Source organism: Antechinus flavipes, chromosome 1, assembly GCF_016432865.1.
Source record: "Antechinus flavipes isolate AdamAnt ecotype Samford, QLD, Australia chromosome 1, AdamAnt_v2, whole genome shotgun sequence".
In the NCBI taxonomy this organism is placed as follows: Eukaryota; Metazoa; Chordata; class Mammalia; order Dasyuromorphia; family Dasyuridae; genus Antechinus; species Antechinus flavipes.
Genome location: NC_067398.1, coordinates 649,959,692 through 649,986,897, shown reverse-complemented (window position 1 = coordinate 649,986,897; position 27,206 = coordinate 649,959,692). Strand labels below are relative to the sequence as shown.

General features: G+C 41.6%; 1 protein-coding gene across 8 annotated transcripts in view; it reads right to left on the bottom strand.

The window, feature by feature from the left end:
• The window catches only part of PLEC (plectin), a 113,928-nt gene that overhangs the window by 82,838 nt on the left and 3,884 nt on the right, over positions 1-27,206 (bottom strand). For 2 of the 8 annotated variants that reach the window (XM_051971358.1, XM_051971359.1), the window contains exon 1: positions 25,738-25,889. The exons of the other annotated variants lie outside the window; for them this stretch is intronic. In XM_051971358.1, coding sequence (XP_051827318.1) covers positions 25,738-25,819 — 82 coding nt within the window. In that variant the 5' untranslated portion in view covers positions 25,820-25,889. Of the gene's footprint in view, positions 1-25,737; positions 25,890-27,206 lie in introns of those variants that run through there. 8 annotated transcript variants of the gene reach the window in all.

Here is a 27,206-nt window from a genome sequence, read left to right as displayed (position 1 = left end):
ATTTTTGGATGTCTCTATTAGAAAGTCCTGCCTTTTATTGCTCGAAATGGGTCTTGCTCCCATTACCAGCTCTGCTTTCTGGGGTCAGATAGAAAACCTTTAATCACAGAAGCATGGATTTGGAGCTGAAAGGATGCTCCTACTCTTAACATCTTAATTTTATAGGTGAGGTCCAGGAATAAGTGAGTTGTTCAAAGCCACCCAGGTGCTAAGTATCAGAGCTAGGATTCGAACCTAGTCCTCTGGCTCCCAATCCAACATCTTTCTCATTGGTCCACAACCTCTCCCTCTTCTGAATGAGGGTACCCAAGATATTGAAGAGAGAAATCATGTCACTCAGGGCAGAAGAAAGAATACTGGTGCAGGATTTAGGAGACCAGGGCTCTAGTCTCAGCTCCATTCCTAAGCAGCTGTATGGCCTCAGGCAAAACACAGTCTCAATAGACTTCATTTTCCTCATCTGTAAAATGAGAAAGTTGGGCTAGTCCAGATTCCTTCCAGTTCTAACAATCAATGAACTGTGCCCAATGTCTTCTCTTATTAAAGTCAAACATTCTTCAACAATTCCTTCAATTCATATGACAATTTCCAATCTTTCCATCAGTTTGAATGCCTTCTTCTAGACACACTTAGTTTATTAAGGTTCTTAAAACTCGATTCTCAAAATAAGTAAATAAACAAAACAATAAATAAATAAATAAATAAAAATTTAAAAAAAAAAACTCGATTCTTCAAACTGGACACAAAATTTTAGATGTGATTTAACCAAGACAAAGGAAAAGGGACTGCCCCCTCCCCTCTGGACAGCTAAAATCCAAGTCTCCTGACATATATGGGTACCCTCATTGGTACACTTTCTGAACCTATCCTTTGTTTAAAAACATCCCAGATGATGTCCCAAATCTAGAATATGCATATACGCCCCGTAGACCATTCCTCATTCTTCTGCTGTCATGCCACTCTTGTCTTTTCCAAAGGAAAATTTCCATATGGTCTTTTACAGCACGGCCCCCTTTAGCCTTTCCCTTGTTGTCCATTAATATAGGATATCTCTGCACAAGACTCCCTCCCCCATCCTAGGTCATCCATCAATTCCCTTAAAAGCTCCCTGATGATGACTCTAACGTTTGCAAAGCACTTTACAAATGCAATTTTATTTGATGTCCAACTTCTTTCTCCCAGCCACGTCCTCCAAACTATCCCCCAACACAAGGACTTGCTGCTGAGACAATGATACAATACATTACTCCCCCACACTTGTTCCATTCAGTTCCTCCACCCAAAGTGTGGGTCCTTGGTACACCTTGGATATGATGCAGTGCTTCCAGTGCACAGCAGAGGGCAGCCACTGCCTAAAGAGACAGAAGGAGGGTGGAAGTACCTGAGCCCCCCATTCTGTTGGGCCCTTTCCCCCAAATGGTGGACCCCTGAGCTCGTTCTTAGGGTGCAGGGGAGCTCAGGTGAGAAGGGGGGTGATATGGATGTTTGGCAGGGAGAAGAGTCTCTCACACTGAGGGTTCTCCCCCTCCCTCCCCCCAATCCAAAACCAGGTCACTGCAGACAGCAGCCACCTCTGCTGACTCAGCGATGGAAGCCGAAGCTGGGAACAAGAATCAGTTCCAGGAACAGCACAAATTCCCCCAGCCTTGGGCCAGACCTGGCCTCCCCTCCCCCCCCCATCCACCCACCCAGAGCAGAATGAATAGGCCTGCCCAACCCTCAGAGAGGGTATAGGGGATTGGCAACCAGGTCTCCAGGGTGACTACTCAGGCTGATGGGGCAGCTCCCCCCATCCCCAGCCAGACAAGAAGCCACTGTGTAGAGTCATCCATGGGGGGCCTTTCCCCAGTCCAACTGGCGCCTCAGGCACTCATTCCCTCAGGGACCCTCGTCAAGGGAGGTCAAGCAGGAGCTCCTGTACACCAGGGTCTCCTGGCTGGGGGGTGGGGGGAAGGAGAGACGCCCAGAAGGGAGGAGGGGGGCAGTATATCTATCCCAGACAGCTGGATTGCTAGGCTTGGCTCCGGTCCCTGCTGCGGAGGAGCAAAGAGACCCCTCTCCATCAAAGCCACAGGGAGCCCTTGAGAGACTAAAGGATGGGAGGAGCTCTTCCCAGCCCTCTCCTTCAGAACCCCTACATACTGGAGTGAGCAGGGAGAGTTTTATGTGTGATGCAGAATAGAGCGCCTGACTTCAGCTGCGGCCTACAGGAATGCTCAGGGGAGGGAAGGAAAAGAAAGGGAGTCTTCCTCAGTCCCCGTTTGCCCAAGCATCAGAGGACCACTCCCACATCCTCCTCTCCATCTCTTTCCTACCGGACTTGGCTCAGTCATCCCCTCCCCCACTCCGCCTGGGTGGGGACAGTCACCACTCTGCAGTAAGGTCGACTTAGCTCATATCCCCTGTGGAAAGAGGGGGAGGATGTGCTCTACTCTTTCTTACACAGGCCCCTCAGCAGAGAGTAAAACTGGGAAGGGCTCCCGATCAAGGGAGGAGACAGAAGCTGGGGTGCCTTTGCCGCATTTCTCCCAACCTGTCCCCCAGGAAAGTAGGCTGAGGCCGCAAATACTGCATCCCGCAGCAAAAGTTAGGGTCTCCTCAGCAGGAAAGCCCCGCCCCCGGCGCTCCCCAGACGCACAAAAACAGGTCCCGGGAATACCTGCAAGCACACGGTTGGTAAAGGGGCGGAGCAGAGGAGAGGGGGGAGGAGTCTAGGGGTTACCTGGGGTCGCTGCGCAGTGTAGCCGCCCCTGCAAAGTAAGGGCTCCACGTGGGGTCCCCGACCCACAATTTTCCTTCCAGGAGAGGTCAGCTCACTCATAACTCGGACAAAGCAAAGCACTATTGGCCAGTCTCCAACCCACCAGCCTCTAAGGTCCAACAGAGTACCCCCCTAGTCTTCAATAGATCCACAGAGCCCCCTCCCAAGCCACTGGTCCTCGACTCCCTCCATTATAGTATCTCTCGGCCTCCCCCAAACTTCCCCCACTCCTCCCTTTCGCACCGCCCTCCAAGGTCTCCCCCAGACCCTCTTCACCCCTTCCATATGACATGTCCCCCCCAGCCCTATACCCCTTCCTCCAGCCCTGGCCCGCACCTTTGAGAGAGCTGATCTCATGCTGGATAGCGCGGGAGGGGTCCATGGCCCCGCTGGGCTGGGGGCGTAGGGGGCTGCGGTGGCGGCTGGTCTCGGGAGGAGGAGGTTCACGATCACACCCCCGCACACCCACACGCAACCAGCCCGCAAGGGCTCAGTCTGAGCGCCGCAGCCTCAGGGGGAGGAGAACAGCAGAGAGGGGCGGGGCATCGGGGCCGGGACCCTAGACAGAGGGCGGGGCTTCGGAGGATCAATGCGGGAAAAGGGGGGAGGGGGGCAGGTTTGCAGGCATCCAATCCTAGGCGCATGCTCCAAGACCCGGGCCCTCCCAGTCTTTCACACCCCAGCTCCGCATCCCACCGAAGTCCTCGACCCCTTTGACCCTTAATGCTTTAAGCTTAGGGGACCGGGGCCTTTCCCACCTCAAACTACCAGCTTTCTCCCCAGAAGCACTGCACAGCTCGGCCCAGATGCTGAGAAGGGAGGGGTGAGACCCAAGTTCTCCCAGCACCCTACGTGTCCCAGGATCCGTCTCTCTCTCCCTCAGGTCCCCCCAGTTCTTCCCTCGTCCTCCTGGAACTGCTCAGAACCCGCTGTGGGCTAGGTTCCCGAGGCTGGCCAGGTTTTATGGGATAAGGAAGCAGTGAACAAAGCCTCACAAAAGCAGGCTCGCAGGGAAATGTTTGCCCTGGCACAGACACCTGCCCGTGTCCCCAAGAAGTCAGGGTCCTGGAAGGGAGGGCGCGGTCCTTGTTGTTTCTCTGCCTTAAAAGCAAGCTGGCAGAGTTCTCCCTCCTCACCTTTGCCTCTTAGCTGCTCAGGCTTCTCTCAAGCCCCCCTCAAAATAAGGAGGCCTTAGCAGTTAGTTGCCGAGTCCTCTGAGATACCTTCCATATGATAAACACGCATTTTGTGCGCCCTAGATATTTATGTCTCCCCCTTTAGAAAGGAAGCTTCTCGGGGCAAAGGCTGCGCGTTTGCCTTTCTTTGCATTCTGAGCCCCTAACGCAGTGCCTGCTGTATTGTAAGCCTAAAAATGCTTATTGATGGACTTTTCTCCCCATCACACACCATGTTTGAAAAGTTCCCTCTCCTAGGTGTCTAAGGTACTGCAACCTACAAGGATGGCCCCATGTTTTAAAAATAAACCGTGGTTAAGAACATGTTATGGAGTCAGAAGACCCAGATTCAAATTCTGTTTCTATGCTTATACTCTGTGTACAAACTTAGCAAGTCATTTAATGTCCCTGGGCTTCCATTTCTAACTGAAAATGAGAGCTTTAAACTATATAATTTCTGAGGTCCTTTCCAAATTTGGATCTTTTTATCCTACAAACTCTATAAAAGTGAATACTATTAATTTTATATATTTATAGAGTACTTTAAAGTGTACAAAAGAATCCATTTTCTCATTTGATCATTATAATAAGGAGAGGCAAGCAGGACCAGATGCTATTATACCCATTTTACAGATGAGGAAACTTGAGAGGTGAAGAAGTAAAATAACTTTCTAAGTTCATGTAAATGAAGAGCTCACACTGAAATACATGTCTTTTGATACTTGGGCCCATTACACTGAGTTTTCTTACCGCATAAAAATAGGACTATAGCTGTTCAGTAGATATTATTCAAAACTTTATTGTATTCCTAGGTCCAATGAAGGAAGATGGAATAGCATTCTGACTTCTCAGTTGACCCATAGAGAAATCCTACTATATTTTTTGGAAGGAAGGGTGATGAGGTACAGGATAATGAGATGAATGACATGGTAGAAGAAGCCCTGCATCTGGAATCTTAAGACTGTTGTGTGGCTCTGCTGTTTGCTGTCTGTGTAAATTCCATTACCATTTTCTTTCTCTAAAACTCTGCTTTCCTGCCTCCATATCATTCCTTATGTCTTCCTTAAATGTTCTCCATAGTCCCTCCCAATCAGCTTGCTAAAGTCTGTCGACCCTTTCCTTCTAGGCTCAGTGGAAATGCCACTTCCTCCAGGAAACTTTTTCCTGATTTCTTTTATTAGTATCAACCTTCACCTAGAATCTCGCATAGCACTTTCTTGCACTTCATTGATATCCTTATCACATACTCCATAAGACTGTGATACAACAAAAAGAAAACTAGATTTAGATTTAGGAAATCTGAGTTCTAATCCTGGGTTCAGCACCTAATTAACTAGCTATGTGACCTTCACTTCTAGAGGCCTCTAATTTTCTTATCTGAAAAATAAGAATAAGACAAGTCCAACTCTGAATATAAAATTGTTTCATTTTTAAAACTGGGATGATACAAATGCTTTGTAAAGCCTTGATGAAGTATAGAAATGTAAGCTGTTGCTAAACTCTGCATTCCATGAAGACAACTTTCTATCCACATAAGTGCTCATAATAAGGACCTATCTCTTCCAGTTAGTAGTCTTTTTTTCCTTGGGTCTCATGTAACACTTTATTCTGTACTGTTCTGAATCACTTATCATGTAAACGGAGGGTGGTCGTTGACAGTTTACTTGTCTGGGGCATAAGGGTCTCTCAGTGTTATGAAGAAAGGAACTGCTGAAGGTCTACAGACAGCTTTTGTTGATTTGCATATGACAGGCTGGAGAGGATATACTTTGCTCTCTCTTCTGCCCCAGCTGCTGAAAAAGAGGGGAAAGGAAATAACTTTGTTCTCTATAGTCACTTGCTGTTAAAAGGTGCAGAAGAAGGAAGAATAGGAGGAAAGAAAGAGCTGAAAGTTTATCTACTCAGTTCCCTATTGTCACTTGGTGTGGAGGAATGTAGATAGAGCATCTTTTGCTCTCTATTGTCAACTATTGATAAGAGGGAAAAGAAAAGAAGAAAGACAGAAGATACTTCTATATATTGTTACCTGTTTTTGCTGAGAAATGGAGGAAAACAGAGTTGTGAAGATTTTTGCCAATCTTAGGATAAGGGTTGTTGCCTTTTCCTAAAAGAATAAGACACTGCCTTTAGCACCACCTAAGCCTGAAGCTAGAAGTGATGGACACTATTGTTGCTATTGAAAAGCTACATCTTAAAAGCAATGCATCATAAAAGTAGCCTAGCCATAAAAAACGAGATTATAAATAAATTAGAGGAACATAGAATAGTTTATCTCTCAGACTTGTGGAGGAGAAAGAAATTTGTGACCAAAGATGAACTAGAGACCATTACTGATCACAAAATAGAAAATTTTGATTACATCAAATTAAAAAGCCTTTGTACAAACAAAACTAATGCAAACAAGATTAGAAGGGAAGCAACAAACTGGGAAAACATCTTCACAGTTAAAGGTTCTGATAAAGGCCTCATTTCCAAAATATATAGAGAACTGACTCAAATTTATAAGACAGAGAGGACTGGCGAGACTTACATGAACTGATGCTAAGTGAAATGAGCAGAACCAGGAGATCATTATACATTTCGACAACGATATTGTATGAGGACATATTTTGATGGAAGTGGATTTCTTTGACAAAGAGACCTAACTGAATTTCAATTGATAAATGACGGACAAAAGCAGCTACACCCAAAGAAAGAACACTGGGAAACAAATGTGAACTATCTGCATTTTGGTTTTTCTTCCCGGGTTATTTATACCTTCTGAATCCAATTCTCCCTATGCAACAAGAGAACTGTTCGGTTCTGCAAACATATATTGTATCTAGGATATACTGCAACATATCCAACATATAAAGGACTGCTTGCCATCTAGGGGAGAGGGTGGAGGGAGGGAGGGGAAAAAATCGGAAAAGAAATGAGTGCAAGGGATAATGTTGTCAATATAAAGTAATCATTAAATAAAAATTTAAAAAATAAATAAAATAAAATAAATAAAATAAAAGTAGCCTAGCAAAGCGCTTGGCCAGCTAAAATGTCATGGGTAATAAAGTCTTAGCTCAATAAAAGAATAAATTAGTTTATATTGGTAATGGAAGCACTTGTTCAAAAAGAAGCTATGTTCACCAAGAAATATATATATGTACACACATATATATGTACACACATATGTATGTATGTATTTCTGCCCTAAGACAGAAAGAGAATACCAAAGTTTATGTTTTTAGAATTGTGAGTTCTGAACACCATTTATTCCTTGTATTTTTGCCTTACTCCCTGGGGCTTTTAATCTATATTCACTTCTCATGTGCATTGAGTTGAAAATGTGATACAAATTTAGGGATGCCATAATATGTAAATATTATCTATTTTTGCATTTTCAGAAAATAGTGTGGTTAATATTAGTAATCAGGTTCTGGTTTAGTCATGAAAAATACACTGGTGAAGGCTCATGAGCTACTGTGTTAAGAATAGTTGGAACAAAAGTTATCTTAGGATCCTGGGCATATCTAATATAATAGCCACTTTCCCTTTGAGAAACTTCAATTTGCTAGCATGGAGGAAGGTCAAAGGGAAATGAACCACAAAAGGAGAAAAGAATGAGGGGAGGGAAGTAGTGGAAAGGATTAGACCACTACTCACTACATTGGTGAATTGCTTCATTCTAACAACTGTACATGAAATATTGTCTATTTTAGGCATCTGTATTATGTAATAGTTCCCTGTTAGTCTATTAGCACAATTAAAGCAAGACACTTATTTTATCTAAACTATTTATCTTTTGTGTCCTTTAGTACAGAAATTCTTGAATAAAAGTTTATTCAGTTAATTTCTTTTTTTTTTTAATTTTATAATAACTTTTTATTGACAGAACCCATGCCAGGGTAATTTTTTTACAACATTATCCCTTGCACTCTCATCTGTTCCGATTTTTCCCCTCCCTCCTCCACCCCCTCCTCTAGATAGCAAGTAGTCCTATATATATTAGATATGTTGCAGTATATCCTAGATACAATATATGTTTGCAGAACCGAACAGTTCTCTTGTTGCACAGGGAGAATTGGATTCAGAAGGTAAAAATAACCCAGGAAGAAAAACAAAAATGCAAGCAGCTTATATTCATTTCCCAGTGTTCTTTCTTTGGGTGTAGCTATTCAGTTAATTTCAATGAAAGACATATGCAAAATATGGGTAAGGCACAACCTTTCTGACCACAGTTTTTTCATCTGTGGACCTTCTTCATTCTAGGTACTATTTTGGCCAGTTTGGGTTTTTTTTTTTTTTTTAACCTATGGATCTCCTTCATTCTGGGCATTATTTCTCTTTTAATGTAGCCTAAAATTACATAGTCTTTTGGTTGCCATATCACACTGTAATATACAATTCCCTGAAGTCCCCTTTGTCTTATTCATAACTCCTTTGATTCACAGCAGAACCAGAAGAATAGTGGTATTAGAAAGGAAGTATTTTGTGCCAGGGGCAGCTGGTTATCACTGAAAGCATCATACAGTATCTCAAATCTCCTTCTATTTCAATTCTGGGCCCAGTTCATAATCCATCTGCAGTGTCCCTTTGAAGTGTATATACCCTTAGGACATATCTGTTTTCAAATCTATTTATCTAGGCCTCCTGATTTCCAATCTTGCTTCTTCAACTATCTGACATCTTTTCTCCCTCAATACTCCTTCATTTGATATTTTCCTCTACTCCCATGGATTCAATTACCATCTCTATGCTTATGAATCTTAGATCTACTTATCTTCTCTGTGGACCTCCAGTCTCACATCTCCAACTGCCTTTCAAAAATCTTGAACTATATATCCAATAGATATATTAAACTCATTATGTGCAAAATGGAACTTAACATCTTTCCACTTATATCCCCTCCTCTACTTACAAACTTCCTTATTGCTGTGGAAAATATTTCACCACTATCCCCAGGCTCACAGCTTTGTGAGCTCACTCACTATCTCTCATTCCCCATACCAATCTATTGCCAATGTATATTGAGGAGAAAACTCTTTGCAGCATCTATGTAATACACTCCATTCTTTCTTCCAATACTGCTACCACCCTGGTGCTGATTTTTATAACCTGCTATTAGTCTGCCCACTACAAGTCTTTCCCTATTCCAGTTCATCTTCCATTTACCAAAATAATCAGTTATTTTCTTTAAGTGCAGGTCTAACCATGTCACCACTTTACTCAATAAATGCTAGTGGCTTCTCATTACCTATAGAAATAAACAAAAAATCACCTGGCATTCAAAGCTCTTCCCATTTTCATTCTTCTTAACACTTTACACCATGTTCCCAGATTTAGTGACACTTACCTCCTTGCTAATCTCAAAAAAAAAAAAAAAAAAAAACACAACTAACCTGTATCTCCCAACTCCAGAATATCTGTCCCCGTAATCTGGAATGCTCTCTCTCCTCATCCCTTGTTTTCCCTGACTTTCTTCAAATCCTACCTTCTACAGGAAGCCTTTCCTAATCCCTTTTAATTCTAGTACCTTCCCTCTGTTGATTATTTCCTACTTGTTATTATATAACTTGTTATTTGTATGTCATTTCCTCCATTAAATTTTAAATTCCTTAAGAACTTTTGCTTTTTTCATGTCCCTTGCACTTAATATGGTTCCTGGCATACAGCAGGTGCTTAATAAATACTTATGAATCTGACTGTGGACTAACTCAATGCTCTACCTGTCCTATTTCACATTATGACTTAGAAATCAACTATTCTTCATCTATTTGGGTAGAGTTTTTTCCCTGCATGTTTCATATATCCAGGAACTTTAGAAATGTTTATGATATTATTATGCCATATTGTAATATGGAGAATGTATTCTTGAAGGCATAGTTCTTTACATTTCGAAAGGGAAGCAATGATCACTAAGAGTGAGCATAGATTTATCATAGATAAGTTTTGTTAGAGTAACCTGATTTCCTTTTTTAATTGAGTTATTATTAGACTAGTTAGATCAGGGGAGATTGCTATAGGCAAGGTTATAACTGGATTTCTGCAGCACTTTGGACAAAGTCTCTTGACATCCTCGGAAACAAGATGAAAGGATTTAGACTGGATGGTAGTACAGTTAGCTAAATTTGGAATTGGTTGAATGACTGAACCCACAGCCCTGTGATTAAATGATTGATGTCATCCTGGAAAGATGTTTCTAATACCCTGGGCATGGTGTAATCCCAGCTACTGGGGATCCCAGTAGGATAGAACTTCAGGCTGGGTATAACACAGAAACAAAGAGGAAGCTATATAAAATCCTTCATTTTGATGCTTGAATAAATTCATTACCCAGTTGATAAGGGATACTCCTTCCAAAAGGATAAATCATAATCCTTCTATATTTTCTCATCTTGTGCTCTTCCAGCCCATTTCTCCATAAAGGTCTTACCTTGATGCCTCATAGATATGACCTATGGATTATCGAAGGTAAGACCAGCAAAGCACAAGCTTGAGTTGATTTTACCACACTAGAGAATGGGACTGATGATGAATAAGGACTAGTCTGACAAAGAAGAGAGAACCCCATCCTCAAGAGGTTGGCCAATATTTGAGTAAGACTTTGACCATGGCAATTCAGGAAACAAGTCCTTCCATTAGATTTAAAGAAATAAACTGCACAAGCAAGCCCAATAAGTCAAAAGCATAATATGGCCGACAAACATGCTCATTCAAACTTAGGTTATTTTAACAGAAACATATATTTCAGAAGGAAGATCAGTAGTTCCATTTTTTAGGTGGACTCATACCACATTTGTAGTTTTGCATTCATCAGTCAATAAGCATTTATTAAACACCTACCATGTACTAAGTACCTACTAAGTACTAGAGATACAAAGAGAGAGAGAAAAACCAAAACCAGGACACTGACAGAGACACACCCACAGGATGGCAGCCAGGATATTGAGAAGTCCAGAGACTAAGACAAGATATATGAAGACAGAGAGGATGTTTAGAGATGTTGAAGGAAATGGATACATCTGCTGAGGACACAACAGCTTCCTCAAGAGCTGTCCAGTAGAAGATGGATTACACTTGGCCGCTCGGCTCTGGAAGGCAGAGCTGAGATAATGTACAAAAAGTACTACATACATATAAGATATTATTGTTGCCACTGTTATATTTAATATCATTTTTCTTATCTTTTCAGCAGAGTTCAGAAAGAACTAGTCCTGGGACAAGTTCCTCTCCTGCTATAATTCTTTTATGTTTAATGACTTGTGGACTATTACGCAGCTAGACAAAATGACTGCTTTTTGTAATGAGTGTCTGATTCATAAGAACTAGCATTTACATAGCACACTAAAATTTGCAAAATGCTTTACAAATGCTATTTTGTTTTACTTTCATAACACTGAAGTAGTAGAGTTATCATATCCATTTTATAGATGAAAAAAATTAGGCTGAAGGAAATTATTTGACTTGCCTAGATCACAAAAGTAATAAATGTCTGAGGTAGGATTTGAACTCCAGGTCTTTCTGATGCCAAGTGCAGCTCTCTAGCTACTAGCAGATGAAAAGTATTGGGATGAAGGGCTTATCTGTAATTAATGTTAATAATAATGTCAAGTATGAAAAATGATGATGATGAAAATATCAATGATGATGATGTCAAGGACTGATAATGATGATGAAGAAGAAAATGATGATGATAATGTACACAGTCACCAAGTACATCACTCTGACTGGCTTTCCCTCAGTTTTCTGGTTCCTCTACCCCTAAGTTGGACTTTTGGGGAGCTTTTGTTTATCATTGTTATTATTACTGAGTAATGGGCATATATAAGTTATATGAGGCAAATTTCAATTCAGCATAAAATGAAACTTCCTAATAGTTAAAGCTCTCTAAAACTGACATGTACAAGGGAGAGACAATGCTGAAAGATAAAAAGAAGATCTGAAACAATTGATGTTAAAAAAAAAAAACTAACTTTTTTAATAATATGGGTTGCTCAGTGTGTCTACTGGACCTGTATCCCAAGAATATCATAAAAAAAGGAAAGGGATGCACATGTGCAAAAATTTTTTTGTGGCAGCCCTTTTTGTAATGGCAAGGAAGTGGAAACTGAATGGATGCCCATCAGTTGGAAAATGGCTGATTAAATTATGGTATATGAATGTTATGGAATATTATTGTTCTATAAGAAAGATCAGGAAGATGATTTCAGAGAGGCCCGGAGAGACTTATATGAACTGATATTAAGTGAAATGAGCAGAACCAGGAGATCATTGGACTTGGAAACAACAAGATTATATATATGATGGCTCTCTTCAACACTGAGATGATTCAGACCAGTTCAATGGTCTTATGATGAAGAGAGCCATCTGCACTCAGAGAGAGGACTATAGAGACTGAGTGTGGATCACAACATAGTATTTTCACTCTTTCTCATTTTTTTCCTTTTTGATTGGATTTTTCTTATGCAGTATAATTGTGTAAATAAATGTAGAATTGCATATGTTCAACATATGTTGGATTACTTGCTGCTAAGGAAGTGGTTGGGGATAAAAGGAGGGAGAAATTGGAAAACAAGGTTTTGCAAAGGTGAAACTTGAAAATCATGCATATATTTTGAAAATAAAAAGCTTTAAAAAAGAAAGAAACAAAAAGGAGGGGGCAGACAATATGGGCTGCTTCTACAGGACAGTTCCTTTTCTCACTACTCTGCCATTTTTCCACAGTTAAGCACAAATCTACCATATTTTAACTTGTACTAAAGTTAGTTATGTATGTTTTATCTTCCTATTTGATCAGAACCTCCATAAGGACAATATATGGTTCATTTTTCATATGCAGCACAGGATAAGAGACAGCTAAGTGGTCCTGCAGGGGATAGAGTGTCAGGTCTGGAATCAGGAACTCATCTTCCTGAGTTCAAATCTGGCCTTAGAAACTTTCTAGCTAGGTAAGTCACTTAACCCTGTTTGCCTCAGTTTCCTTCTCTGTAAAATAGCTGAAGAAGGAAATGACAAACCACTCCACTATCTTTGCCCCCCAAAAAATCTCAAATGGAGTGCCAAAGAGTTGACCATGAGTGAATAACAAGGATTCAAGGACAGTGGCCTATATATCACATAGAGTCTTGAATAGAACTGAACTTTATCACCGAGCACTTACAGGCAAAGGCTGCATGTCATGATGTTGTCCTGAGTTTAGTGGTATCAGATGACCTTTGACACCACATACTCTGAGAGTCTTGGACGTACTGTGCTCTTCTTTCGAAGTCTTTTGGGGAAAACAGGAGGCATATCCAGGGGCCCTGCCCTCAGGCCCTCAAAATCAGATAGAAAGAATGAACTTGGATGCAAAAATGCTTGATATGAACCAGGATATTAAACCCTTGGCACACACAGCCTCCTATTGTTATTGAACTTTTCCAATGGCTTTTTTCCAGTTCTCATCCTCTTTGACCTTTTTCTAGGACTCTCCCCTTCCCTCTGTGTTCTCCCTTTTCCAGGCACTTCAGAAGTGCCCCATTTTGCCACTCATCCTTTATGTCATTAATTGTTTCTTTGATCAGCTTCCCTTTTCCTAATCCTTTAATATACAAGCTCCCCCAAAAACTGAACAGCTAAGTGTTAACAATAGTGCTGGTCCTGGAGTCAAGAAGATCTGAGTCCAAATCTAGCATCAGATACTTACTAGTTGGGTGACCTAAGCAAGTCATTTAACCCTGTTTGTCTCAGTTTTCTCATCTGTAAAATAGGCTGAAGAAAGAAATGGCAAACCACTCCACCTGCTCCTCTTCTCTCTCTACTTCAGACATTTTATGTCATTTCTACAGCTCCAGCTATCACCCCTATCCAGATGATTCCCTGATCTTTCCCTTAACAAATAACTCTTTTTTTTTGGAGCTTCAGACTCACATTTCCAACTCCCCATGAGACATTTCTACCTGGACATCCCACCCACTATCACCCCAAACTCAACATATTCTAAACCAAATTAATTATCTTTCCCCAAAACCAATATTTTCTTTTAAATTTCTGTAAGTATCAATAGCAGTCTCATTCACCATCTCATGTTTGTTACCCTGGGTTTCATTTTTAGTCTTCTCTCTCATTTCTCAAACTTAATTCATCCATTATTATGTCTATCTTACTCCACTTCTATGGCATTTCTTTCATCTGTGTCTTTCTCTCTATTTCTGCTGCCACCACTGTAGGACAAGTCCATAGTTCCATGTCTCTGGACTATTGCAATAGCTTCCTTATAGATCTTCTTCCCTCAAATCTATTCTTTTTTTAACCTCCATCAGATTAATTTACTTTATATAGGACTTGATCACATCTCTCCTACAAAGATACAACTGTCTTTTTTTTTTTTCAGGAAAGATTTTATTTACATTCTTGCAAGAATGGGTGCCTAGACTAGTAGACACGTTTTTGAAACCACAAAGACAGTGTTTTTCCCCTAACCTGAAGCACAAGTCCCTTCTCTGATTCTCCGTTAATTGACTGTTTCAGAAGTTACAGAATATGAATCTTCACCCTTCATTACATGGTCAGTCCCAGGTACAAATGTCTTTATCCAGTATTCAAGGCCTTCTATAATCTTACACTCGTCTACCTTTTAAAGAATCATAGGATCTAGAGCTAGAAGAAACCTTACCTTACAAATGAGGAAACTGAGAAGTTAAGTGATTTGTCTATGGTCATAATTAAGATAATAGAGGTAAAAACATAGTAAAGAAGATGGTTCCAGTAAAGTGAATGCAGAACCAGGAATACTCCAGGCAACTTAGCTCTGGGCAAGTCATTTAATCTCTCAGTACACTAGATTAAAGATATTGATGCTGTTCTAGTGGCAGTGCAGAGAGTTGTGGGAATCTCCTTCTTTGGTTGGAGGTGCAAGTCCAATGTGAAAAGAATTCATGAACCCGAAAAGTTTGAATGGCAAAAGGGAAGCTTTTATTTTTCACTAAGAAGCTCTCTCTTAGCAGGCAAATCTGAAATGAAAGAAATGAAGAAATTTGAAGAAATTTTCGGGAAATTCCCCAAAAATCTAGACAAGGTAAAGCATTTTTTCGTTGTCTGTTCTATAGCTAAGACACCCAAAAATTTCTGGGAAAAATTTGGGTCATTGGAGCACCAAACTTCAGCAGAATTCTCTCAGGGAAGCCTGATTGGAAATACCTGCATTCTCTGACATAAGGCCCCCTTACTCAGGGAGCATTTTGTCATCTCTCCAGCTCTAGAGACGTCTAGAGATGGACAAGGAGCTATAGAATTGAAAAAAAAATTAAAGCTTGTGGCAAAATGAGACCTTCGACCCTTTACCCCAAATGAATTTGGGTGGTGACTGCTTGAGGGGGAGATGATGGAATGAAACTGTCCCCTTTAATCTATAAAATAATTACTCTGAAATTGTGTCCCCTTTGATCTGTAAAAGAAGGGAAATTCGGGGTCTCCCAGACTCCAGAGAATCTAGAAGAAAGCGCATTTTCCAGATAAACCTTCTTCCTAAGATAAGCAACCATTCAATTGGAAATCTCGGGTAAATCACCCCCCCCATTGGGGGTCTGATTGTCAACTCAAACTACCTACCAAGATCTGCTCATAAAATCCCAAAGAAGGTATTCCCACAACTGCACTGCCACTAGAACAGCATCTGTAGCAAGAACCTAAGGGTACCGATGACCAATAACAATGACTGCCCAAACCAGATTAAAATGTGCCTGATAAATATTTAATAAAATTATAATAAAACATATATAGTATTATATTTTAAAACTATATCATTAGGGTGGATCCCAGAGATCTTAATTGTACAATTTAGTAGCCCTATTTCTATTTGATTTAAAACTATTGCGCTACAATTTGGAACTATGCTCAAAGGTTTTTTTTAAACTCTGCATACCCTTTGATCCAGCAATACCACTGGGCCCCAGAAAGAGCATAAAAAAAGGGAAAAAGACCCACATGTATAAAAAATATTTGTAGCAGCTCTCTTTATGGAGGCAAAAAATTGGAAATTGAAGGGATGCCCATCAATTAAGGAATGGCTGAATTAGTTGTGGTATATGAATGTAATGGAATACTATTGTGCTATAAGAAAGGATAAGAAGATTTCAGAAAGATCTAGAAAGAATTATATAAACTGATGCTGAATGAAGTGAGCAGAACCAGAAGAATATTGCACACAGTAATAGCAACATTGTGTGTGATGATCAATTATGATAAAGTTATCTCTTTCTCAGAAATACAATGACAATTTCAAAACTTGTGATGGAAAATGCTCTCCATATCCAGAGAAAGAACTATTGTCTGAATGCTGATCAAAGCATACAATTTTTACTTTTTTACTTTTTTTTCTTTCTCATGGTTTTTCCTTTTTGTTCTGATTTTTCCTTTTTTCTTCCTCAATAGTATTTTATTTTTCTAGTTAAATGTAAAGATAATTTTCAACATTCATTTTTGTAAGATTTGGAGTTCCAAATTTTTCTCCCTTCCTCTTCTCCCTCCCACCTTCCCAAGACAGCAAGCAATATGATATGGATTATACATTTACAATCTCAAAATCTTCTTTAACAACATGACTAATATGAAAATATGTTCAACATGATTAGACATGTATAGCTTTTATCAGATTGCTTGCTATCTTGGGAAGATAGGAGGAAAGGGAGAGAGAGAAAAAAATTTTGGAATTTAAAATCTTATAAAAATGAATATTGAAAACTATCTTTACATGTAATTGGAATAAATAAAATACCATTAAGTACAACACCTTACCTTCCCCCCCCCAAAAAAAAAAACTACTACTCTAAGCAATTCTCTAAGACTATAAGCTGCAGAGAAATTGCAGCCTCATATTTGTAAAGGGAGTTTCTTTACTTGAGAGTTCTTTATATCTGTGAAATCATCGGGTGAATGATTATTTCTATCCCCCTTTCTGATCTCAGAGGCAATATCCTTTCTTACTCTATCCTATAATGTTTCCCTTAATCCAGTGGTTCATAACTAGGGATCTGTGGATTTATTTCTTAAAAAAAAAATGTTGATGGATATATTTTGATATAATTGACTTCCTTTTTAATCCTATATATTTTAAGCATTTAAAAATGTGATTCTGAGAAGGGGTCCCCAGACTTCACCAGACTCATTGCTTAAAATAACCCATGATACAAAAGATTTGACAAAGCCCTTCAAACTATGAACAAATCTCAATTGTTCACACAAATGCCTGGCCCTCTCTCATCTCCACACCTTTAGGCAATTTCCTGGACTGGAATTCAACTAAATTCAAATTCCAGCAATATTTGTTAAAGGAAAAAAATCTGTATATGAAGGGCACTAATCTCTGTGCTAAGGACACAAAGTTAAATAGTACAGAGGCCCTACCCCAACAGACAGTACAATCCAAAAAGTATCCTTCCTCCTTCTCTCTAAATCTATCAACTTTCTATTTATTCTTTAAAATCTAATTCAATTACTTCTTTCTTCAAGGAGCCTTTCCAGATGGCCACAGATGGTAATAACTGATGACTCCTCAAGGATTTTGTATATATTTAGTTTTGCAATTATGAAATCTACTTCTTGTTCTGTAATTCCTTGGATGGTTGTTATCTGTATTTGTGTATCTAAAACTTTGCATCTCTCCCACTACCTTATCTAGCATTCTGTATGCAGTAGGTGCTTAATAAATGTTTACAGAATTGAATCAAAATCTATTTCTCCAGCTCCAAATTCTTCACCTGAGTTCTTGTCTTTTATCTCCAAGAGCTTGTTTAATCTCTTTCTTGAATGTCCTATATGTACCTCAAATTCAGCCTGCTCCCAAATGAACTCTTCAACTTTCTTCCTAAACCTGAATCTTGTGCCAACTTTGTTTTTTCTTTTTGCTGTCCAGTCATTCAGATTCAGAGCCTTGAAGTCCCCTTGACTCTTCTTTCTTCACTCTCATCTTCTTGACCCACCAGCCAAATTCTATAAATCTCATCTCCATAATGACATTTGTTCCCTCTCTTTCAATTTCTACTACAATCTGCCTATTTCAAGCATTTCTTTCTTGAGCTTGAACCACTCTTCTAATAGATCTCCCTCACTCTAAATCTCTCCTTTCATTCTGCCTTGTGTGCAGGTTCTAAGGCACTGTCAGTGGCTCTTTGTTGCCTACCGTAAATAAAATACAAGCTTCTTAATCCTGCATTTAGATCCCTCCACAATCTGCCTCAAAACTACCCTTCTAGCCAACTTACCTGATATTTCTATAGTGGCAAGCATATTGTGTTTGAACTCAGTAAGACCTGAATTCAAACCCTGTCTCAGATACTCAGATACTCAGATACCAAGCTCTATCCAACCAGAGAGTCATTTAACATCTCTCAGCCTCAGTTTCTTCATTTATAAAATTGATAATAGCACTTGAATTCAAAGCCAACCTCAAACACTTACTAGCTGTGTGAACTTGGACAAATCACTTAACTCTCTTTGCCTCAGTTTCCTCATCTGTAAAATGAGCTGGAGAAATAGCAAAGCACTCTAGAATCTTTTCCAAGAAAACCCTAAATGAGGTCACAAAGAGTTGGACATGACTGAAATGACAGAACAACAATAGTATCTCCCAAGGTTGCTATAAGGATTAAATAAGTTAACATGTAAAGTGTTTGGCAAACTTTCAAATGCTATATAAATACTGGCTACTATTACTACTATTCATTACATAAAGTAAGGGACAGCAAGGTAGCCCAGTGGATAGAGCGCCAGGCCTAGAATCAGGAAAAGCTGAATTCAAATCTGGTTTTAGACACTTATTAACTATGTGACCCCAAGCAAGTTATTTGCCCTTGGGACTCAATTTCTTCATTTAGAAAATGAGAAGGAAGAGCCATAGATGACCATTAAGGTGCCTTGCAACTCCAATCTCTCCCTGTGATCTCTGACCAGTACTACCCGATTCTTACCCCAGGGCATTCACCTGCATCTGAAATGCACTTCTTCCTTATTTCTGCCTGGGAAAAAAATCTTCCCTTCCCATAAAGAAAATGAGATCAGCTCAGGTATTATTTATTCCCTGATGCTTTCTTTCCCTCAATCTTCCCCAACAAGAAAGGGCTTGCCCTGGTCACAGCAACAGAAATCAAGTACAATCCATATTTGAAACCCATTCTTGGCTCCAAATATAATCCTCTCCCTATCATACCAAAGTCAAATAGAAAAAGTCTAATAATAATAGCGATCATTTATGTAGTAGCACTTGAATATTTATTTGCAGAGCGTCTTACAAATGTTTTATCTGATTTTCACAACAATGCTGAGAAGTGTTATTATTGCTTCCATTTTACAGATGAGGAAACTGAATCAGTTAGAAGTTAAGGAATGAGATCTTCCTGACTCCAAATTCAACACTATTATTTGAGCCAAAGGGAAAGGGGATGAAAATGGAGAAGGGAACAAGCATTATTAAAAGTGATGTGGCCGAAACTATGCTAAACCCTTCACAAACCCTATTTCATTTGATACATTTAATAGCTTCAAACTTATAGTTATTTGTATCCATGTCTTATCTCCCTGTTAGACTGTAACCTTCTTGAGGACAGTTTAAGGTACATTTTATATTTATATCCTTAGTGTCAAACACAGTGCCTCGAATACTGTGGGTACCTGAAATGAACAGGTTATGAAGTAGAATGGAAAAAACCCTGTACCAGGGTACAAATCCACTCTCTGTTACTTCCTACTTCTGTAACCTTGACTCAAGGAAACAAGCAAGAAACATTTATTAAGTTATATGCCAGGAATTATGCTAAACCAATATTATCAGGAACCCTGGTGAGAGCTATTATTATTTCCACTTTACAGTTAAGGAAACTGAGGCAGAGGTTAAATGCTTGCCCCAGGGTCACATAGTAAGTGAGGCCTGAGGCTGCGTTTGAACTCAGGTCTTCCTGACTGGCACTCTGTGCCACTCTGCCTGACTCTAGACTTCAGTTTTCCGATGTGGAAAATAAAGGGATTGACCCAGATGATCCCTAAAGTCCCTTTTGGATCTAAGTAACTTCTTTGATAATGAGTGAATTGAACTGAATGGAGATTTCCTAACTTCGCAATGAACTCTGGAGGGCAAGGCAGAGCAGGAGCCTGATCTTTTGTTCCTTCCCCTCCTCAGTCCTGAGCTCAGCTTGCCTCTCTGGCCTTTGCATCAGCTGTCCCTGATGTCTGCAATACATTCTCTCTTTACCCCCCACCCCCACCCTTATCCTTTAAAGCCCTGCTCAAAGATCTTCTGCCTGAAGTCTTTCCCGATATTCCCCCCTCCTCACCCTCCACTCCAGCTACTAGTATCTTCCCTACCAAATTATCTTGAATTTATTCTGCATATATCTTGTATATGCTCATATATACTGTCATATACTATCTCCCCACCACCAGAATACTTAAACTTCTAGAATACAGAAACTAGCCCACTTTTATTTTGTATACTCTTGCCCCTAAATAAGTGCTTGGCAGACAGTAAGTATTTAATAAGTGCTTTATTGATTGATTGAACATATCAAGGGAAATTTCCATTGATTTGTTGTTTAGTTGAGGACTCTTCTAAGTTCTTCCAATTCTATTTATTCTTGGTAGCACAGTAGATAGAGAACTGGGCCTAGATTCAGGGAGTCCTGAATTCAAACCCAGTCCCAGATGATTCCTCACTATGTGATCTTAGTCAAGTCATCCTACCTCAGTTTCTTCATCTATAAAATGGAGCTAATAATAACTCTCATCCTGGGGTTTCTGTGAGGATCAAAATGAGATAATAATTGTAAAGGATTTTGCAGAACTATATATGCTTATCATCATCATTATCTGGAGACCAGGGACCAGGAGCCATTCACACTTTATTATCTGAGACCAGTTCCAGCCTTGTCTGAGAGGCAGGTGATTGAAGATCAATTGGGGAATGGTCAGTACATCTAAGGAGAGCCAAGAGATAGGTATCAGATATGGACTTTGGAGTTAGGGTAGCATTAGGAGGAGAGAATCCCTGGAACACTCAAGGCTGGACAGGGAATGAAGCTCCTCCCTCCCTTTTCCTCTAGCCCAAGCAGGCATTGCCCAAGCTGCTGGAAATAATAAGGTGGCTGAGCAAGAGATGCTTCTGTCCACCGGCAAGGACTTAGGGGTCACTCAGGGACCTTGCCTCCCTTCTGTTGTCAGTAACACCATCATCCTCAAAGCCAGAAAACCTTGGAGACTCAGAGCTGAGTACAAGAATCTTAGTGCTGGCAGGCTTGGCCTAAGGCAGATCCAGTCCGAGTAATGAGCCTCCTCAAACATTAAGCCCCTTCTTGTGTCCTTCTCTACACTGCACCTTTTTTCTTGGGGAAGGGGGTGGCGATCCAGAACTGTGATTTTGTCAGAGTCCAGAACTCCACCAATACTGGTCTTCACCTGTTCTGCAGCCTAAAATCTTATCTTTCTGGGTGCCCTGAGATAGCCAGTGATTTGCCCATGGCAAATACTGGCTGGGGCTTCAAGCTCTGTAACAACTCCACCACACTGTGCCTCCGATGTACTGCATTTATTAGTGTACATTATATACATGAGTGTAATTCAGTTCAACAAACATTTATTAAACACTTCCTGTGTACAGAGCATTCTGCTGAGCACTGGGAAGATTATAAAGTTTCAGTGAGCCAGGGTTCATACTGCTAGGACTCAGTAGTATGAGACACAACACTGCCTGATAAAGGGCATTAGAAAGATACAAGCAAAGGACTGCGGGAGGTTCATGGACAGAAGGTCCTTACCAACTGGGAGGTTTGGGGAAGACTTCAAGGAGAAGGTGCATTTGAGTTGGCCTTTAAAGGCTAGGTTGGAATCCCCGGCAAGGAGGAGGAGGGAGGACATTCCAGACTCAAGGAATCATACAAATAAAGGCAGAAGCAGCAAAGCCCTTGGGGGTGGGGGGTGGGGAGAGGACCCAGAAAAGGAGAACAAAGGGTTGTTAGCTTTAGCTAGACAATTAATACTTAGCAGATTACTTGAGATAACCCTGGCCAAGGAAACTGGCACCAGGTCAGTTAGGATTTTGAATAGCAGGCAGAAAAGCCTGAACATTAGGGAGCCACTGAAGAAGAGTTTGAAATTCAGTGACTGAATCAGATTTAGGTTGCAGAATGTTGTAGTGGAAATAGCATGGGATTTGGAGTCAAAAGTATAACCCTCAGTAAGACATTTAACATCCTTGGACTTCTGTTTCCTCTTCTGTGAAAACTAAATAGCCAAAATTTTTGCTAGTTCTAAGTCTCTTGATGCTAAGATTAGATAGTCTGGTGGCAATATAAAGGATAGATGGAAAATACAGAAAGTGGAGGCAAAAAAGGCCCATTAGGAGCCTATGGGAATCATTCAAGTAAGATGTCAAGAATACTAGACTATAATCAGTGGGAATAAGAAGAGGATGGACTTGGGAGATGCTGCAAAGGTGGAATTGGCAAAATTTAGTCATTGATTTGATAGGCGTAGTGAGGGAGAGGGGAAAAAAATCTTAAATAGCTCCACAATTTGGAATAAGAAAGACTGGATGAGTGACGGTGCTACGGACAATGGCAGTGAAGTCAGAGGAGTAGATATAGGAGAAGAGTTATTGACTCAGTTTGGGACATGTTGAGTTTGCGAAACCAATGGAGATACTCAACTCAAAAAGAAGTTGAAAATTGAAAATTTATTTCCAGAACTCAGAAGAGCCATGGAGGCGGAAGAGGTGCATTTAGGGTATCTAGAGAGGTGGTAGATAGTCGAAACTATGGAAAAGAATGAGATCTCTGAGGGAGAATTATAAAAGAGAAGAGGGCAAAGTACCAAATCTTGGGGGAATTCTTTCACTTGGAAGGAGCAGGAGAAGGAAAACAGTGAATGAACCAAATCCAGAAGAGTGTGGCATTTCAAAAGGGAATAAGAACAAAGCTTAACTAGAAGGAGGGGGTGGTCAACATTGAAAGGTCAAGGAGGATGAAGAGTGAGAAAAGGTCACATCGTTGGGCAATTAATAAAAGGTCACTTATGACCTTTGAGACAGCACTTTCAGTAGAACACTGAGCAAGAGTTCAAGAGATCTAGAGTTTAAGTGCTGCCTTTTCGACTAGCTGTATGGGTCCCTAACCTTTCTGAATCTTGATTTCCTCAACTGTAAAAATTGAGGAGTTTTAACTTGATCAACTGATTTCTGTCCTGTAGGCCTTTGGGAGGGAGCAATTGGAGGGACTTATCTCCTTAAGTCATTAGCATGATAAACATACTTTTCATAGACTAAATATATAACAATAATAGCTAGAATTGATATGGTACCACACTAAGCAGGCTACATTTATTATTTCATTTCATTCTCACAACAACCCTGTGATGGAGGTGCTGTTATTGTCCTCATTTTACAGTTGAGGAAACTAAGGCAAACAATAATTAAAAGACTTACCCAGGGTCCCACAACTAGTCTATATCTGAAGCTGAATTTGAATTCAAGTCTTCCTGACTCCAGGCCTAGTACTTTCTCCACTGCACTACCTTGCAGCTCCTAATGTCCTGAATGTGTTACTCCCTTTCTCATATGTTATTGTGGCGATGAATAATATAAATTCATTTAATAACACTTAAATTCATTATAGCTTTTCCTCATATATTTCCTTAGGCAACAAATGCTAATAATACTATGATCATATAAAGGTGGATCTATGAAACTTTTACTTTAAAAGAGGAAATGAATACTTGAAGAGGTCTAGAACTATTCAGACCAGGTCATGTTTTGTTCAGTCCTTTCCAACTCTTCAAGACCCTGTTTGGGGTTTTCTTGGCAAAAATATTGGAGTGGTTTGCCTTTTCCTTCCACACCTCATTTTACAGATGAAGAAAGTGAGACAAACAGGGTTAAATGACTCAACTAAGATCACACAGCTGGTAAATGTCTAATTTGGATCCATGACAATGACTCCTGATTGCAAGCCCTGCTGTACACATTTAGAGCTCTTCAAACTCTGAGATTTATGACTTTGTATTGAGTTTAAACTTGAGATCTTATCATTTATGGTCTTAGAGAGTTTTCTGGGGCACTGAGAAATTAAGTGATTTGTCCTTCAAGATAGTTAAGTGTCAGAGATAAAATTCAAAGCAGGTTTTTCTGATTCCAAGGCCAGCCCCTGTACCCGGCTAAGTCTACTCATTCTAATGGAATGAAAGTTCGTTTCCTTTTTGTCATGGCATCCCCAGTATTGGACAAAGCATCTTGTACACAGTAAGAGTTTAGTAAATGTTTTTGGTTCTAAACGGAATTAAAACAACGATCCTTGTCTCAGGGAAGGAACTAGAGCTGGAATAAACTACGAAAAGCTTGGAGAAGTCAGGAGAAGACGAATATCGAACGACCTCCAGCGGGTTGAGTTAGTGGGGGAGACCAGTTTTTTGGAAATCGAGTCGTAGCGTTTGAGAGAGTGTTCAAGGAGGAGGGGAAGAGCCAATGAAATTCAATAAATGTGTATTAAGCCTTAGAGAAGAAGAAGGGAGAATGGCAAGAGGGAGCAGGTGCGGGGGAGGCCGGGGGTAGTCATCAGAAGTGGGGGAAGGGGGCCAGGGGTGCTGAGCAAGGCCAGGCCGGGGGCGGGAAGGACAGGAGCTAGTTTGGGAGGTGAGCAGAGACAGTAACTATGTGAGTTACGCGCACACACCCGGAGGGTGGGAAAGTTGGAGGGAGGGAGGGAAGGAGGAGAATGGACCGCCGCCAGGGTGCTGGACCCAAGAAGACAGGCAACTGGATAGTTCAAAGATCTCCACCCCCCTCCTCCCACCAATGTTCCCCCAGCCTCGAGCCTCAAAGGGACTAAGGGTCCCGGAACTCCCCCAGTTTCCAGCAAGAGGTGCCGCCCCCGCCATCCCCTCCCCCAGCTCCCGGCTAGGTCCGGCCGTAACCCCGCCCCCCAGCCTGTGTCCCACGTGTCAGTGACTGGACAGGCAGGACAAGCACTGGACCCCGAGCCCGGGGTCCCTGGTTGGGCCCGCAGGAGGTCCTGGCTGCCAAGTCTGGACCCCGATTCATCCTCCCCGTCTCTCCACGTTCAGACTGCACCCCCTCCCCACCCCTCCTGCTGCGGCGCTCCTATGTCCTATTATGGGAATGACCTGCTGCGCGGAGCCAAGCCCTCTCTAGTCCTCTGCTTTCCCTCCCCTTGCATGCAAGGCCGCCATGCCCCGAGCTCCGGGTTTCTTGGCTGGAGCCGGAGAACTTTTAGGGGCAAAGAAGACTAAGCAGTGTCTGCAAGCAGTGAGCAAGTCTAGGACAGTCCCTGTGCCTGGGGAGAAGGCTAACCGTTTATGCGGGTCTATCTATTCTGAGTGTTCTCACTGGTCACTGTCCAGTATTAGGATCAATGTGTCCGGGCTGGTCCTTATGTCCGTGAGGGTGACCCTTCCCATACGGTCAGTGTCCCTTGAGTGGCCTGCCTGATCAGTATGGCCCAAGGAGCCAAACTGCCCTGAAGGTTAGTGCACAGAACTAATTCCAGGTTTCTCAGTCTGCTCTGCGTGTGACCTAAGGTCTCTTGGTGTGGTCCACGAGGGTCGGTGTGCCAGGGTAGTCAGTCTGTCCAGAAGGGTCGGAGTAGCAAGGAATCCAATTGGATCAGGGATCAGTTTATCCTAAAGGTTCGGCATGCCAGGGTGCTCATTCTGTCCCAAAAGGTCAGAGTGTCAGAGTGGTCAGTGTCGGGAAGGGTCAGGATGTCAGGTTGGTTCAGGAGGGTCAGTGTGTTAGGCTAGTGAGACTGTTTGGAGGGGCGTGTCCGGAAGGGTCCGAGTGTCCAGCCCTACCTTTGTACCTCTCCCGCACCTCCTCATAGGCCTGGATGAAATCCTGTTCCTCTGGCTGGGGGGGCAACCCGTAGTCCGCCATGGCGAGATGGGACTAAGTGAGGTAGAGGAGGAGGACGATCTTGTTGTCCTGCACAGCTCGGCCCCAACCCAGCCCAGCTCTATCCCTTAGTTCAGCCCGTTTGGTCTCTTAAAGGAGCCGCCGGGAGGCAGCAAGGGAGGGGACTCAGTGTCACCGTGGAGGGGGGGGGAGGATTCCGCCCCCGAGCTCCGCCCCCGGCACCCAGGATGCCCCACGAGTTGGGGGTGGGGGAGAAGGGAGGAGAGCCTGGGGGCGGAGCAGACATCGGACACCAGACAAGCTGACCCAGGCCCCCAACAGCTACCGAGCCCCTAGACAGAGACTTCTGCTCACTCCGTTCCCAATTCCTTAGTGCCATTGCCCAGTAGTGACTGAGTGGGTCAGGACTCCTGAGTTCCAGAAAGGAAAGGGTGAAGGACTGATTTCTTCTCTTCTCCCTGGAGGGGGTGGGGGGGAAGGCGGGGAGAGAAGTCTGGGGACTTCCAGACTTCCTGGCAGTCCTTCCCCTGCTGACTCCTCCCCCTTGACCTCCCCTCCTTTATCTTCACAAACCTTGTGAAACCCCCCACCACTCATATAGCCAGGATCTGAGCCTCTGTATATATGTTCTGCAGTCTCTGGGGAAATAGGCCGGCCTGAGCCAAGATTAAGACTACCCTTGCCTCGCCTCTTCTTAGGACCGAGGATTTCCCATTTCTCCTCTCCCTTACTAGTAAACCAACTGATTAAATGACCTTTGATATCAGGTGACCTATTCCTAGACCAATGAAATCCAAGCCCATGAGGCACTTAGCTCAAGAATAAACTGTAGCTCCAAAAATCCTATGAAAATTTCAGGTCCAGATCCTCAAAATGAATCCCCAATTATTCCTTCTATATAGTCACACCTTTATAATCATTCATTTCTCTAGAAAGTTTTACCTAAGTGTTTCCCTTACAGACATGCCCCCACCTTTTCTTAGAACCTCTAGCTCTCACAAAGTCTCAGCTCTGATGTCAATTCCCAGTGAAGCCTTTTCTGATCCAACTCAAATTGTTAATGCTTTTTCTAATTCCTGGGAAATGTCTCTGTATTTACTTTATATGTATTTTGAATTTAATTATATGTATGTGTTGAACTTTAGGTGATACAGTAGATAAAATGCTGGACCTGAAGTCAGGAAGATCATCTTCCCCGAGTTCAAATTTGACCTCAGACACTCACTAGTTGTGTGACCCTGTTTGCCTCAATTCTTCATCTGTAAAATGAGCTGGAGAAGGAAACGGCAAACTATTCTAGTATCTTTGTCATGAAACCCCAAAAGGGGATCACAAAGAGTAAGATACATGTTGAATCCCCCTTGATAGAATTTAAGTTTCTTCAGAGCTGAGATTCTTCTGTCCTTGA